This window comes from Pseudophryne corroboree, chromosome 10 (assembly GCF_028390025.1).
Source record: "Pseudophryne corroboree isolate aPseCor3 chromosome 10, aPseCor3.hap2, whole genome shotgun sequence".
NCBI lineage: Eukaryota > Metazoa > Chordata > Amphibia > Anura > Myobatrachidae > Pseudophryne > Pseudophryne corroboree.
The window spans coordinates 40,651,644-40,667,309 of NC_086453.1; the positions used below are offsets into that span (position 1 = coordinate 40,651,644).

General features: G+C 46.9%; 1 protein-coding gene across 2 annotated transcripts in view; it reads right to left on the bottom strand.

Annotated features, from left to right (window-relative positions):
• Positions 1-1,629: 1,629 nt before the first annotated feature.
• IGLON5 (IgLON family member 5) overlaps positions 1,630-15,666 on the bottom strand; it is a 550,261-nt gene continuing 536,224 nt past the window's right edge. For both annotated transcript variants that reach the window (XM_063942317.1, XM_063942318.1), the window contains exon 8: positions 1,630-3,460. In XM_063942317.1, coding sequence (XP_063798387.1) covers positions 3,360-3,460 — 101 coding nt within the window. In that variant the 3' untranslated portion in view covers positions 1,630-3,359. The remainder of the gene's footprint in view (positions 3,461-15,666) is intronic.

Here is a 15,666-nt window from a genome sequence, read left to right on the forward strand (position 1 = left end):
GTGCTCCTAGGATCATCAGCAGGGTGATGCTGACAGGATGCAGTTATGTGACTAGCGGTTGATGCCAACACCCTGACATGACCAGTTGGTGCTGCTTAATGCCAAGAGCTGTCCTGAACATTTGCTGAATATTAGAAAGTTAGTGTCCCATCACCAGCAGGTTCAGTGTAGGGAGGTCACTGTGTAACTGTATACTGGGGACTACATTACAAGGGGTGACCCTGTCACATATTCTGTGGAAGAGAAGGGCCATGGCCAGGGGTTAAAGTGGGGGGGATGAGGTGGAAGTGAGTTCCACCACCTGTAATGGTAGGGGGAACTAGTTCCACCATCTCCATTGCCCTGCACAGTAATTCCAACAGAAAAGCCCACCCCATCATCTGCGTCAATTGATGACACAGGCGGCACTAGTGTTACTGATGAGCTGCAGCCACCTACGCCTTCCTCAGGTCCTGGTGCCTCCACGGTCCTCCTCCATTAGTTCCACCACCTCACCAGGACCACTTTAAGCCCTGGCCATAGCTACTATGCTTTGGGACAGTTGTGACTCTAGCTAGCATACTTGGGAGACTGGTTGTTATACTGTGGGGGATGAAGACCCTGAACTCTTGGGTAAGGGAGGCTCAGGATGTTATACTGGAATAATAGAGGCTTGCTGTATTGGGGTGGGGGGGGGGGGGGCACTTGCTGCTATTCTGTAAGAAGGGGGGCCTGGTATGTATATTGTGGGGACAGGGGACACTGGCTGCTAAGCTGTGGTGATAGGGGGACACTAGCTGCTCTTCTTCATTAAGAGATGGGATCTTGGTTTAATGTCCTACTACAGAGTGGCGCAATCATTGTTACTGGAAATGTCGCATGGTGTATTGGTCAAACAGTCTTTTATTTGAACCAATGGATTCCACAAATGTAGATACAATATGCTGATTGACTATCATTGTCATGATATGTTGTTTAAAATGTTATTTTTGTTTGCGATGCCTTTAGCTGGTCACATGCTGGCTTAGCAGCAGTATCACTTTCAGCATCACTTGGGCGCGTTAATGCTGTCAGAAGGCGACCGTAGACAGTAGTTGGTAGGGGTCATCTGAGGACATATTCTGTTCACATCCTATTAGTTGCTATTGAATCATTTCTGCGCGCTCAGGGTAATTTTTGGGTTGCGCATAGTGCTATTTCGGGCCCCATTCCCAATATCAGAGTTTATAGCCAGCTCTAGTAGGATGCGCATTGGGTACATTGAGTAACGGCTATCTTAGCTTCTACCCATTGCATATGTTAATCATATGTTAATCATTTATACAGCAGATTTGATGATATGTGAACCTGATACATGAGAATGTAGAGTTCTCAACGGAAATGCAGGTTTTTTAGCTCGGAAAGAGAACGAACGACAGATATACACACGGGAGTCTGCAAAGAAACATCACCAACGTTTTAACGTAGAGTTTTCTTTCTGTTATATTATAACACTTTATACATTTGTTGCCAATATTCACAAGTATTTTTTTTTATCTTTTTGCAAAAAGAAACAAAAATATTCCCCAATAAATGAAACAAATGCCTTGAATTTTCAGTGATGAGCCATAAGGTGCCCCAACGGAAACGTAGCCCCCTCCCACCCCGTCCCTCCCGCACACACAGGAATGCAGAATGTGAAATCCCAGAATGCATTGCTTTGACGCACAGCTTGGAAGCTCGTTTAGGACCGTTTTTTTTTTCTTTTTGTTCTCCGGCCTCATGTGTATCTGTCATGAATAGGTGAATGGACAAACAGACGCCAGGACAAAGACACGCTTAGGGCAGGCCCGCTATTTTGCTACTTTGAGTGGGGTTGGTGGGTCAAGTGGAGTCTCCCTTGTTAGTTGCCATATCGGTGGGAGATAGGTGATATATTTTGGAGGGCATCCAATGAGTTATAGGCCCCAGTAGGAAGAAACATGTGGGCAACAGAAGCTTTGATAATTTTGCTAACCTAAGAATCCTTCAATCTCCACACAGTGAAAATTACAAACATTAACAGCCCGAAAGGATTGAGTCCATTTGCATGTCAGTATAACGCAATGAGTAGTAAGAGCGGACACAGGGGCTTGCAATCAGTGATAGGACCATGCAGACAGACAGCTAACAGTCAGACAATACTCAAGGCCCTTTGCTCCCCTTCTTTTTCATCTATGAAAGGGGAATAGGGTCTGTATAATACCCACAAGAATGTCACAGACACTGGTGATGAATGACAGGCATATGAAACTAGAAGGGACTGTGCATTATCCCTTACGTATCCCAATGTTCTCATACTTTATTTACTAGTTGCATACTCTCCCTGCTGTCCCTGATATGGTGGCACAATATCCTTTATCACCCATCTTTCCAGTCTATAGCTATGGATCTCCAAATCGTTGACTTTATGCCACAATGGAAAAGCAGCCTCCGTTCTGGTCTTGAGATGTCCACAATGTGGTCTGGAGGGCAGGAGATGCAGGTTCAAAACTAGGACAACCCACCGAACCTTAATTATACGTGCCTTTTTGTAGGCTGAAGATCCACAAGGCATCCTAGTAAATTACGAAGAAGACCTTATTCAGTAGGATATCGACTGTACTATGTTTCCACATTCAGTTCATGTTTTCAACGAATATTTCCAAACACGACTTTAGTTGTAGAGTTGTAGTCATCCGACGTCCACTGTCATCTAAATACAGGTATAAAATCCACGCATACTAAACTGGAAGTATTGGCGCTCGTTTTGGTGAGATGGTACGGGGTCAGGGGTAATGTACACAGTAATGTTGAACCAGACACAGGGCCAGGCAGAGGAGTCATAACAATTAAGATGTTTGGAGAAGATCCCTTGATGAATGGGAATGAGGTACGTAGGGCAACTACAGTACATTGAGACTTCCTCCCAGAGCTGAAGGGTTCTGTAGCTGCTTCAGCACTGCAAGGGGCAAAAATTGTAAATTAATGTCTTCTAGAACACTAGCGAGGTTCAATTGATTTGAGATCACTGTCTTCTCTTTCCGACACTCTAATCTCTTTCCATGATTTTCCTTAATTGTATCCAGGTTCTCAACTTCTCCAAAGTCATTCCCACCCAATGTCCCTTATTTACCGAATGTCAATGACCAAAACTGCCTCTCTCTTTCTCCCTTCTCCTTCTAGAAGGTGCAAAAAAGTCAATGATCCTCTTTTTCAAAAATGCATAAATTTGTTCCCTCACAGTGTTGGATTCCATCTAAAAAAAATAATTGTGTTTTGTTGTTGTGTTTTTGTTTTTGTTGTTGTGTTAACTTTTTGTTTGTTTTTTCCACTTCTGCTTTGAGAATTATTTCTGGATATCCACTTTTATTTTTTTAATTTTAGATTGTACGTAAGAGGGAGACTAACGTGAAAGGCAAGATGACAAGAAGAAGAGGAGACACTGTGTTCATCACACTGTGGTTGTTGGAATAACCGGGTTCTGGAAGAGAAAAAAAATACAATCTCAGAATATGGCAGAAAAAAAGCCAACACATTAAACACATTTTAAGATAAGACAGCATCAGATTTCTGAACTTAAGAAGTTGAATGCTAGTTCACTGAGGATGGCAATTTGCCTGAAGGCATTACTGGCCTTGAAAGATGTAGAAATCAAAAGAAGGCAATTTTTGTGATGTTTACAATATATTTTTAGCTACTTCAGCCTTGAAATGTTTCTGTTTGGATTTGTAATTTTAATCTGTTGTGCATTTAAAATGTGCATGCAATTAAAGAAACAGTCAAGATTTTGTTCTTCACCATGACTCATACAACACACAGTAATTTGGATAGTACGGTATAATGTGCTCCAAAGTTCTTCACCTTGAGCAGCCACCAAACTACTGACAACCGCATTGATCATCTTATCGTTATTGAACGATTGTCAGTCAGGCCTGGTCAGAGCCGTCTTTTCGTATGGGCTCAATGGGCTCTTGCCCAAGGTCCCCAGGAGTATAGGGGACCTAGGCTGATAGCTGAGGGTCCAATCTTTCCAGGGGTACCAGATTTTTGAAAATTCGCCCTGGGGAACCGGAGATATCCGACTTGAAAGCAGTGGTCCCCATCCAAGCCTATTAATTGCTATTCCCAGCCAGATATCTAGGGTTCTGTCTGACTTAGAATTTTTCTGAGGGTATAAGCCAAAAGCTGTGACTCTCCCCTTTTGGTGGACACTGACAGCTTGTCTCTACTATGCCCAGAACCAGAGATATCAGCCTTCAAGCAGCTGGTCTCTGCTCCGGCTCCACACGCCTAATATGCAGTTTTAGATTTTCATTGGTGGATTGCTCTGGCTCCTGAACTCTGATCCCCAAATCCCCAGAACCTTCTGAAAGGTGGGAGTCACTAGTTTTGTATCCCATTCAAAACTAAGAAATATATTTTCAGGAACTTGAGACATCTGCAGTCAAGCAAGCTGCCCTCCCACCGGAAAATGATAAATATTAAGCCCACCCCACTATCCACTCCCCTACGTATTAAACACCCCCTACCACCCTGGAAGTCATGTACCAGGGCTTCTTCATTCAGCCCAATGCCTCCTCTACAGTTTAGCCCCATCTGTGCAGTTAAGGAGTAAGTGTAAGAAATTACTGCTCCAAGTCCTACAGGCTGAGTGGAAGATAGAAAACCCCCTACCGCCCGCGGTACCTCAAAGCTGCCGCTGATAGCACCGCCCACCCCTACCGCGGGAGGATGGGTAGGGTGCCCAGTGCATTGCTGTGCCCAGGGGCCTACACTGCTGTTAAGACGGCCCTGGGCCTGGTGGACATCTGGTGGGCTGGTGACTGGAATCGGCCAGCATGCAACCAGGCAACCGTGTTTTTTGGACCATATTTAGCCAGGATGGTTCCAGATATAGGTGCCTATGTACTAAGCCTTGGCGAGAGATCAAGTGGACTGAGATAAATTACCAACCAATCAGCTCCTAATCGTCATTTTTCAAACACAGCCTGTAACATGGCAGCTATGAGCTGATTGGCTGGTACTTTGGGGTCTATTCAGGAAGCAGTGAAAAGGGTGGAGAAGTGAGCCATTGGAGAAGCAACCAATCAGCATTAAAGTAACATTTATAATTTGCATACTATACAATTGTACGGAGCATCTGATTGGTTGCCATGGGCAACTTCTCCACAGGCTCACTTCTCGACTCTTTTCACTGCTTCATGAATAGACCACTTTATCTCCATCCACTTTAATTTTCTCCAAGGCTTAGTACATAGACCCCATAGAAATTGGCATCTGTACTGTCATGTCAATCTGCTTTATCTGTATATATGGAAGACTGAACTGGGCACTCGTAGGTTTGTGTTTTGGACCTTGTTTCCATAATATGCAGCACAGATTGTGTAACTTTATCAATATAATTCAACATACCAAATCCAGGATAGATAATTGAAAAATGTTTCAGTCACACCACTCATGGCTTATAGTAAGTAGTAACACACAAGTTTGGCATATATGGGCTACCCTACTGTGTATTTTTAGAGAGAGATCCTGGGCACTGGCTTTTTCCTGTCTACAGAGACACTGTAGGCATAGTGACTGTAGACTTGCATCCCGCAAAGTGATAGCGCCAGCTAATGTTTTGCTTATAGCTCTTCACTGGGATAGTAAGTTTTTTGGAAGTTCTGTGTTGGTGCCCCAACTATAATAAACGAAAGTGGTAATTTACAGTACCGCATTGCCAGTTGGGGAGCAATAATTACCTAACAACCGCATTACAAACATAGGGGTCTATTTACTAAGCCTTGGTGTGAGGTAAAGTGACTGGAAATAAAGTACCAGCCAAGCGGCTCCTGTCATTTTTCAAACCCAGCATTTGACCTGACAGTTAGGAGCTGATTGGCTGGTACTTTATCTCTGTCCACTTTATCCCCATTGAAGGCTTAGTAAATAGACCCCTATGTTTGAAAAGTGACAATTAGGAGCTGGTTGGTTGTTACTTTATCTCCATCCGAGGCTTAGTAAATAAACCCCTTAGTTGGTAATCAGTTGCGGATCTTGCCACGGGCAAGCAGGACTTTTGCCGGGGGCGCCGCCTTCCGGAGGGCGCTGGCGCCTTCCGGAGGGCGCCGCACCATAGCAAGATCCGCCACTGCTGTGCCCTCCGCTGCTGTGTCCCCTGTGAAGGGAACTAGACACGTAGCGACTAGTTTCCCTTCGTGGAGAGGACCTTTGCTGAGCGGCGCGCGATGACGTCATCGCACACCGCACAGCAAAGGTCCTCTCCACGAAGGGAACTAGACGCTATGCGTCTAGTTTCCTTTCGTGGAGAGGACCTTTTGCTGTGCGGTGCGCGATGACGTCATCGCGCACCGCTCAGCATTTAAGCGGCGCTACTACTGTACAGGGGGCGTGGCAGACCACGCCCCCTGTATTAAGCCACACCCCAATTCCTGCCCGGGGCGCAGAGGGCCCTCGAACCGGCCCTGTTGGTAATAAATATGCCCCTTAGTTGTTAGGAAATCGATTTGCTTTCAATTTTTATCACTATTTCTGCAAATTGTCTTTCACTAGATCCCACGCTCCACTCATTAGTATTATTCATATGCAATTTTTAGGACACTGCGCATACTTCTAGGCAACATAAAGTAAGTCGGTTCTCTCGGACTGAGGTGGGTGGTAACAAGGAAATCACACGTAGGATAAACTGCTGATGGTTGATGCAGAGGAGTGATGTCGGCTAAGTTCACCGGCGAATGGTGGGGGGAGGGTCAATGACAGAGTTGCGGCTGATTCTGAACAGAGGCGGATATTGGCAGTAACTGCGCCAAAGGCGTAAATCAGCCACAGTTGCGTCCGCTTCACGTGCAGCTCCGAATAAGCTCCTCAGTGTTCATCAGCAGCAGCAAAGTAGCCGCAAGAGAATTATTCTGTTAGAACAAGACTGCATATTGCATCATAACTTCTCATACGTCCCTTTCGGACATAATTAATTGCTGTGATCTTAATTTTTACGCTGTTTGTATTCTCGGCTCCAAAATTATTTCCGCAGCTTCTTTATGAGGCTATTTATCTTCGGGGTGTCTATATTTTCTCTGAGAACCTGCCGACCGCACGCCGCCGTGTGTGAGAGTGGACACGGATTTGCTAATAATAATTTGAATACGTAAAGACTGCAGGATCTCATGCTGGTGATTAGGAGAATTTATTTTAAGTAGGACACAGTAAATAGCACAAAGTTCCATAACAACAAGAGAGAATAACTCCCAGTGAAACTCATTATTCTGTCGTCAGGACTTCTGAAATACATGTGTACCATAATTAATATTTCCAATCGCTGCTGGCAGTGAGCAGAAACCAATATCTGACTCCACGTTTAGTGGAGATCAGACATTTTTTTTAATTCACTTTAGGACAGTGAAATATGGACCAAAGTAGAGTTTATAACACAGGCAAAGACCCAAATGTAATAGCTTTCGATTTTGTTATTGATATATCTGCCTGATTTCAAGCGCCAATTTGTTCTAAGGCAGAACCAGGTTGGTTTTGCCTAAAAACAAATTATTGCTTTAAATGTAATGGCTACATTACCGAAATTGCCCCGCCGGTGCTTACAGATTAAAGGATGTTACTGTATATTTTGCTCATGGCGGTTTTCCTCCTTTACATTACTTTTACTAGATGCACTGCTATTTAAGCATTCATGTGTTTATATAACCGGTGAAGTTATTATACGCGGCCCCCGAGCAGGCTCGGACTGGCCCACAGTGGTACAGGGGAAACCACCGGTGGACCCCACTGCCTGGGGGCCCACCTCCTGCTCTAATGGTCAGGTTCCAGACTGTGCACTTGAATTATACATTATACATATGTTACCTTATACTGGACTATGGTGTATTTTCTACAATGCATTGCTGTTATTAATCTGTTATCAATCTGGCACATTATCATTGATGCAGCAGCTGAATTTACTGTATATATTTATGAAGGGGCCCAGACGCTGCACTCTCTAATGGTTAGTCAAACCAATAAGATGGCAGGCCACACCCCCTCTGCAGACTGGCCACACCCCTAACATGTGCCCCTACCACTGCATTCCCCCGGTGGGCCCTACATGTCCCAGTCCGACACTGCCCCCGAGTAATGGCATAAAATTCCTCTTTGGACACAGAGCAGGTCACTTATGTAGCGCAAAACAGCTGGGGCGCAAAGTACGGGGTAAACACTGTGTAATGGAAATTTTCCACCAGCTCGAAACTGGCTTCTGGCCTCAGCTTATACTTTCATCATGGGACACATGATGCACCTTCCAGTAGCACATTGGTGGATAACTGTATGTCTTATGGGCATATTTATCAATATGATTTTTGCTAGAATAATGTGAAAATAGGTGTTTTCACACCCTTTTCACATTATTTTAGTATCACCGTCCTGTACTAATGGGAATTGGAGGAGAATTTGCATTTTTTGCCAAAGGGAGTCCAGTGATAATAACGCTATCTTCAGATAGTGTTAACAGGTTTCCTTCTTGTCCCCCTACTCTAGCTCAGCCTTCTCTGCCTGCTGGCAGCAGGGCCTTCTTAACAGTATCCGGACTCCAGGTTGACACCAATAAAGTCGACACCACTTAGGTCGACACACCTTATGCCGACACCTGAAATATGTCGACACAGGCAAAAGGTCGACATGAAAAAATGTCGACATGCTTTTTTCACCTTTTTTTTACTTTTTCATACTTTACGATCCACGTGGACTACAATTGGGAATGGTAACCTGTGCATTGTGCACTAATTGGGGTTCCCGGTCACATTATGAAGAAAATTACACACAAAAAACCATAAAAAAAAACTCATATCGACCTTTTTCCATGTCGACCTTGTTCATGTCGACATTTTGACCATGTTGACCTATTTCAGGTATCAACCTAAGGTGTGTCGACCAATTGGTGTCGACCTAAGTGGTGTCGCCCTAATTGGTGTCGACCCTGAGTCCCAGACCCCTTCTTAACAGCACTGTAGTCCATGATCAAAGCAGTGCGTGGGGGGTGAGGGGTGGGGGTGGGGGGGGGCCCTACCAACTCATTCACTGGAATAATAAAAAAAAGATTACTTACCGCCCCTGAGGTCTTGCGCTATCTCTCCATATGCTTCCATACAGTGAATTGGTGTCAGCACCCCAGCCATCTACCAGTCAGCAAGCTGACAGACATTCACTGTCTGGCTGCAGGCAAGGTTGCAGACAGAGAATGCTGCCCGGCCAGTCTAACTATGTATAATTCACAATCACAGAAGCCAGGCAGAATTATCTACTTGACGCCCATGAAGTTCTGGAGACAGCTGCCCAGCCCACTCGTCCTCAAAGGCCCCTAGAATTGTGAGGCCCCAGGCAGCTGCCCAGTGTACCTACACGTTAAGATGGCCCTGGAAGGCAGGTAAGGCTGAGCTCGGATATCTGTTCTAAAATACTTACAAAACCGTGCCTCCTCCACCACAACCAGGACCAGTCAGTCCAAGCTTACCATAAAGCCATGCTCATTTGCCAATTTTTTTTGGTCAATTGGGACAATTATAAGACAGGACAATTCTCCACATATGTGATGTAACTGCCACAACGGGGATGCAATATTTATGCAATATTTTAACAGAGTTTAAAACACCCCTTTGCAGGGCCGGTGCAAGATTTCTTGGCACCCTAGGCAAAACTTCAGCCTTCTGCACCCAGCCACCACCATACCCACTTCCCAACCCTTCAGATTAAAGTTCCACAGCCACCACTGGCATTTGGTACAAGGATGCTTCTTTCAGAGACAGCCTTAATTTTGTGATAGGCAGACTCAGTGGTGCCCCATCTCCAGATCCCGGCACCCTAGGCAGCTGCCTAAAAGTGCCTCATGGTAGAGCCAGGCCCTGCCCCTCTGATGCTGGTATATATGGCATTGTAAGGGCATCCAACAGTGGGCCATACCTCCCAATTATTGGATTTGGGATTGCAGGACAGTCCACTGAAATCGGATCTGTCCTGTCACAGTTGGGAGAGCTGTGACGTACAGTATGCATGACAGATAAAGAGCGGCCGGAAGGTAGAAAGCAGTGACTGAAGCCCGATCTCTGCCCCCTTTTCTGGGGAAGCACAAAATGTGCAACAATCTAGAATCCACGCCCCTCAATGCACCATCTGCATCCTTTTGCTTAATTCTGATACTTGCATCTCCAGAAATCTCGTATTTGCATGTGTATTAAAAAAATACATGTGCAGTACTCATATGCCCAATCTGTAATAAGCAACGGCCGCATGGCTCTACCTTATGTAAGTCCTCCCGCAGGATGATATGCCTATTTGTACCTCACAGATGCTGCCATCTTGGCTTGCAAATCCATGCGTTTAACCATCAGAACGCGGGAATTCATTCATAAGTGGCCACGTGACATCACAGCACAGCAGTGACATCACAGCACAATCTCTCAATTTTGTTTTCTGTGTTACCACGTCTTCGGAATAATCGTAGACGCAAGTAAACTGCGTCCTAACTGTGGGCCTGGTGTGCGCAAATGCTTCAGCAGCTGGAATTTGCAAATAAATCCTCACCGCAACCACCTTGCGCCTTATATGCATTAACATTGGAAAATTATTGCTCCACTGCATACAACGTTGACATTGCACCCATCCCTGATTGGCTGTCAGCAGCCCATTGGCCATGGGCTGCAGGCAAATCTCAAAACGTTTTTTAATGGGTTAAATGGAACTGTCACTTTCCGACGTCCAAGAAAAAGATTCTGTAAACTACATTAAATAACGGTTATTTCTAGAGATGAGCGGGTTCGGTTCCCTGAGAACCGCACCCCCCCGAACTTCATGCTCCAAGCCCGGATCTGAGTTTGACTCGGGACTTCCCACCAGAAACTAGAACGGGGCAAATGTCATCATCCCGCTGTCGGAATCTCGCTGGTTTTGGATACCAATATAAACAGCCGCTCGTCACCGCCATTTTCACTACGGACTTGGAGAGTGAGGGAGACAGACCTCTGTCTCTCTCTGTGGGTGGTGGTGTCGGGTGGGGTTAGTGTGTACTGTAGGGGTTCTGCTGCAGTCACTGTGGTGTATCTGTGCTGTGTTAGGGGCGCTGTCCTGGCTGTCACTGGTGTTTCATGTGCTGCAGCTGTACATGGGTGTGGCTGTCCTGGCTGTCACTGTGTTGTACAGGGTGCGGGGGCACTATCCTCTTGTATGCTGGAAAATATAAGGATGCTCCTGGCCCTATATATTGTAAAAATTCAGGGGTGCAGTATGCTGTAATTATTCTAGGGTGCAGTGAAAATCAATGTACACTGACCCTGTCTTGTATGCTGTAAAATTACAGGGGTGTTGGAAAATACAGGGGTGCTGGCACTGTCTGCGGTTGCGATGTCTAGGCCTGACCTTCACAACACTGTATGGGAAGAGGAGGCTCCTACCACCATTTGCACGCCCCCTGCAAGTGATTGGAGGAGCACCGCCAGTCCAGTTGCTGATATTGAGATTGAGGATGTCACTGTAGAAGTACACCAGGATGAGGAGGATATGGGTGTAGCTGGCGCTGCCAAGGAAGTTGACAATGAGGATTCTGATGGTGATGTGGTTTGTTTGAATAAGGCACCAGTGGAGACAGTTGTTGGCCATGGGATGAAAAAGTCCATTGTCATGCCTGGGCAAAATACCAAAAAAGCCACCACTTCAGTGTGGAATTATTTCTCCACAAATCTGGACAATAGGTGTCAAGCCATCTGTTGCCTTTGTCAATCCGTAATAAGTAGGGGTAAGGATGTTAACCATCTTGGAACATCCTCCCTTATACGTCACCTGCAGCGCATTCAGTGGCGTAACTACTGCCCCCGCAGCCCTCGCGGTGGCTTGGAGGCGCAGGGCTGCGGGGGTCGCCGCCACTGATTTAGCGCAGAGCAGATTGACATGCGGATGAGCCGTCCGCATGTCAATCTGCTGTCTCCCTCCTTCCCTCCACTGGCGCCCTAGCCGCTGCTGTGAAGGAGGGACACGGAGGACACAGCGCGCGCCTCTCCTGTGTTCCTCCTCCATCTCCGGCGGGTCTATTAAATGAAGTGCCCGTTCGTGAGCTCTGATTGGCTCATGAACGGGCACTTCATTTAACAGACACGCCGGAGACGCAGGAGGGACACAGGAGAGGCGTGCGCTGTGCCCTCCGTGTCCCTCCATCACAAAACAGCGGGGGAGCGGGGGTGAGTTGTAACTGGGACTGTGGGAGCATATTTGGCACTGGGGGAGGGGGAGCATATTTGGCACTTGGGGGGGCATATGTGGCACTGAGGGGGCATATGTGGCACTGGGGGGTATATGTGTACCTGGCACTTGGGGGGGGGGCATCTTTGCATTGGGGGCATGTGCGTACCTGGCACTGTGGGGGAATATCTGGTACTGGGGGTATATGTGGCACTGGGAGCACAGCCCTAGCAACAAGCATTACCCCCTAGCAATGAGCATGACACCCAGTGCATGAAACCCTTGGACACGAGCATGACACCCTGTGCGTGAAACCCCTGGCAACGAGCATGACACCCTGAGCATGACCAAGAGCATGAAACCCCTGGCAACGAGCATGACACCCAGTGCATGAAACCCCTGGCAACGAGCATGACACCCTGAGCATGAAAGTCCCTGGCACCGTGCATGGAACCAAGAGCATGAAACCCTTGGCAATGAGCAGGTAATTTAAAAGTAATTAGAAGCCTTACTGTAGGACTTAATGTGTAATGGGCATTGCGGTGTGTGGCATAATGTATCACGGACATTGCGGTGTGTGTCATAATGTGTCACGGGGCATTGTGGTATGTGGTATAATGTCTCAGGGGCATTGCAGTGTGGCATAATGTATAACGGACATTGCGGTGTGTGGCATAGGGTATAACGGGCATTGCGGTATGTCACAGGCATTATGGTGTGTGGTATACTATATCACGGGCATTGTGGTATGTGGTATAATGTCTCAGGGTCATTTCGGTGTGTGTCATAATGTGTCACAGGCATTGTATGTGCTATAATGTATCAGGGGCATTGCAGTGTGTAGCATAATGTATAACGGGCATTGCGATTCCTGTCATAATGTGTCACAGACATTACGGTGTGTGGCATAATGTGTCGGGGGCATTATGGTGTGTGCATATTGTGTCATGTGCATTATTGTGTGTGGCATAATGTCTAAGGGCCATTGCAGTATGTGGCATAATGTATACTGGGCATTACTATAAGGAGGAAAAATGACAAATAATGTAAGGGGCATGAATCAGGATTATTTTTCTTTCCTGTGGTGGCCAACGTCTGAACGTGCAGGGTGCAAAACTGGGGTATGAGGTAGTCTTTTCCTGCAATGCCAAGCCCCTTTATGTAAAGCCACGCCCATTTCAGCAAAACCACACCCCTTTTTCCGGCGCGCGCAGATTCATTGCTTTACTAGTGCCAAATATGGGGGGGCAGGGGGGCGCCAGAGAATTTTTTGGCTTGGGGGAGAAAAAATAAGATTTTACTTACCGATAAATCTATTTCTCGTAGTCCGTAGTGGATGCTGGGGACTCCGTCAGGACCATGGGGATTAGCGGCTCCGCAGGAGACAGGGCACAAAACTAAAGCTTTAGGATCAGGTGGTGTGTACTGGCTCCTCCCCCTATGACCCTCCTCCAAGCCTCAGTTAGGATACTGTGCCCGGACGAGCGTACACAATAAGGAAGGATATTGAATCCCGGGTAAGACTCATACCAGCCACACCAATCACACCGTATAACTTGTGATCTAAACCCAGTTAACAGTATGACAAACGTAGGAGCCTCTGAACAGACGGCTCACAACAAATAACAACCCGATTTTTTTGTAACAATAACTATGTACAAGTATTGCAGACAATCAGCACTTGGGATGGGCGCCCAGCATCCACTACGGACTACGAGAAATAGATTTATCGGTAAGTAAAATCTTATTTTCTCTGACGTCCTAAGTGGATGCTGGGGACTCCGTCAGGACCATGGGGATTATACCAAAGCTCCCAAACGGGCGGGAGAGTGCGGATGACTCTGCAGCACCGAATGAGAGAACTCCAGGTCCTCTTTAGCCAGGGTATCAAATTTGTAGAATTTTACAAACGTGTTCTCCCCCGACCACGTAGCTGCTCGGCAGAGTTGTAATGCCGAGACCCCTCGGGCAGCCGCCCAGGATGAGCCCACCTTCCTTGTGGAATGGGCCTTGACAGATTTAGGCTGTGGCAGGCCTGCCACAGAATGTGCAAGTTGAATTGTGCTACAAATCCAACGAGCAATCGTCTGCTTAGAAGCAGGAGCACCCAGCTTGTTGGGTGCATACAGTATAAACAGCGAGTCAGATTTTCTGACTCCAGCCGTCCTTGAAATGTATATTTTCAATGCCCTGACAACGTCCAGCAACTTGGAATCTTCCAAATCGCTAGTAGCCGCAGGCACCACAATAGGCTGGTTCAGGTGAAACGCTGACACCACCTTAGGCAGAAACTGAGGACGCGTCCGCAGTTCTGCCCTGTCCGAATGGAAAATCAGATATGGGCTCTTATACGATAAAGCCGCCAATTCTGATACTCTCCTGGCTGAAGCCAGGGCCAGTAGCATGGTTACTTTCCATGTAAGATATTTCAAATCCACCGATTTGAGTGGCTCAAACCAATGGGATTTGAGAAAATCCAAAACTACATTCAGGTCCCACGGAGCCACTGGGGGCACAACCGGGGGCTGTATATGTAGTACTCCTTTTACAAAAGTCTGGAATTCAGGAACTGAAGCCAATTCTTTCTGGAAGAAAATCGACAGGGCCGAAATTTGAACCTTAATGGACCCCAATTTGAGGCCCATAGACAATCCTGTTTGCAGGAAATGTAGGAATCGACCCAGTTGAAATTCCTCCGTGGGGGCCTTCCTGGCCTCACACCACGCCACATATTTTCTCCAAATGCGGTGATAATGTTGTGCAGTCACCTCCTTCCTGGCTTTAACCAGTGTAGGAATGACCTCTTCTGGAATGCCTTTTTCCTTTAGAATTCGGCGTTCAACCGCCATGCCGTCAAACGCAGCCGCGGTAAGTCTTGGAATAGACACGGTCCCTGCTGAATCAGGTCCCGTCTTAGAGGTAGAGGCCACGGGTTTTCCGTGAGCATCTCCTGAAGTTCCGGGTACCAAGTTCTTCTTGGCCAATCCGGAGCCACGAGTATCGTTCTTACTCCCCTTTGCCGTATAATTCTCAGTACTTTGGGTATGAGAGGCAGAGGAGGAAACACATACACTGACTGGTACACCCACGGTGTTACCAGAGCGTCCACAGCTATTGCCTGAGGGTCTCTTGACCTGGCGCAATACCTGTCCAGTTTTTTGTTGAGGCGAGACGCCATCATATCCACCTTTGGTTTTTCCCAACGGTTCACAATCATGTGGAAGACTTCTGGATGAAGTCCCCACTCTCCCGGGTGTAGATCGTGTCTGCTGAGGAAGTCTGCTTCCCAGTTGTCTACTCCCGGAATGAACACTGCTGACAGTGCTATCACATGATCTTCCACCCAGCGAAGGATCCTTGCAGCTTCTGCCATTGCTCTCCTGCTTCTTGTGCCGCCCTGTCTGTTTACGTGGGCGACTGCCGTGATGTTGTCCGACTGGATCAACACCGGCTGACCCTGAAGCAGGGGTTTTG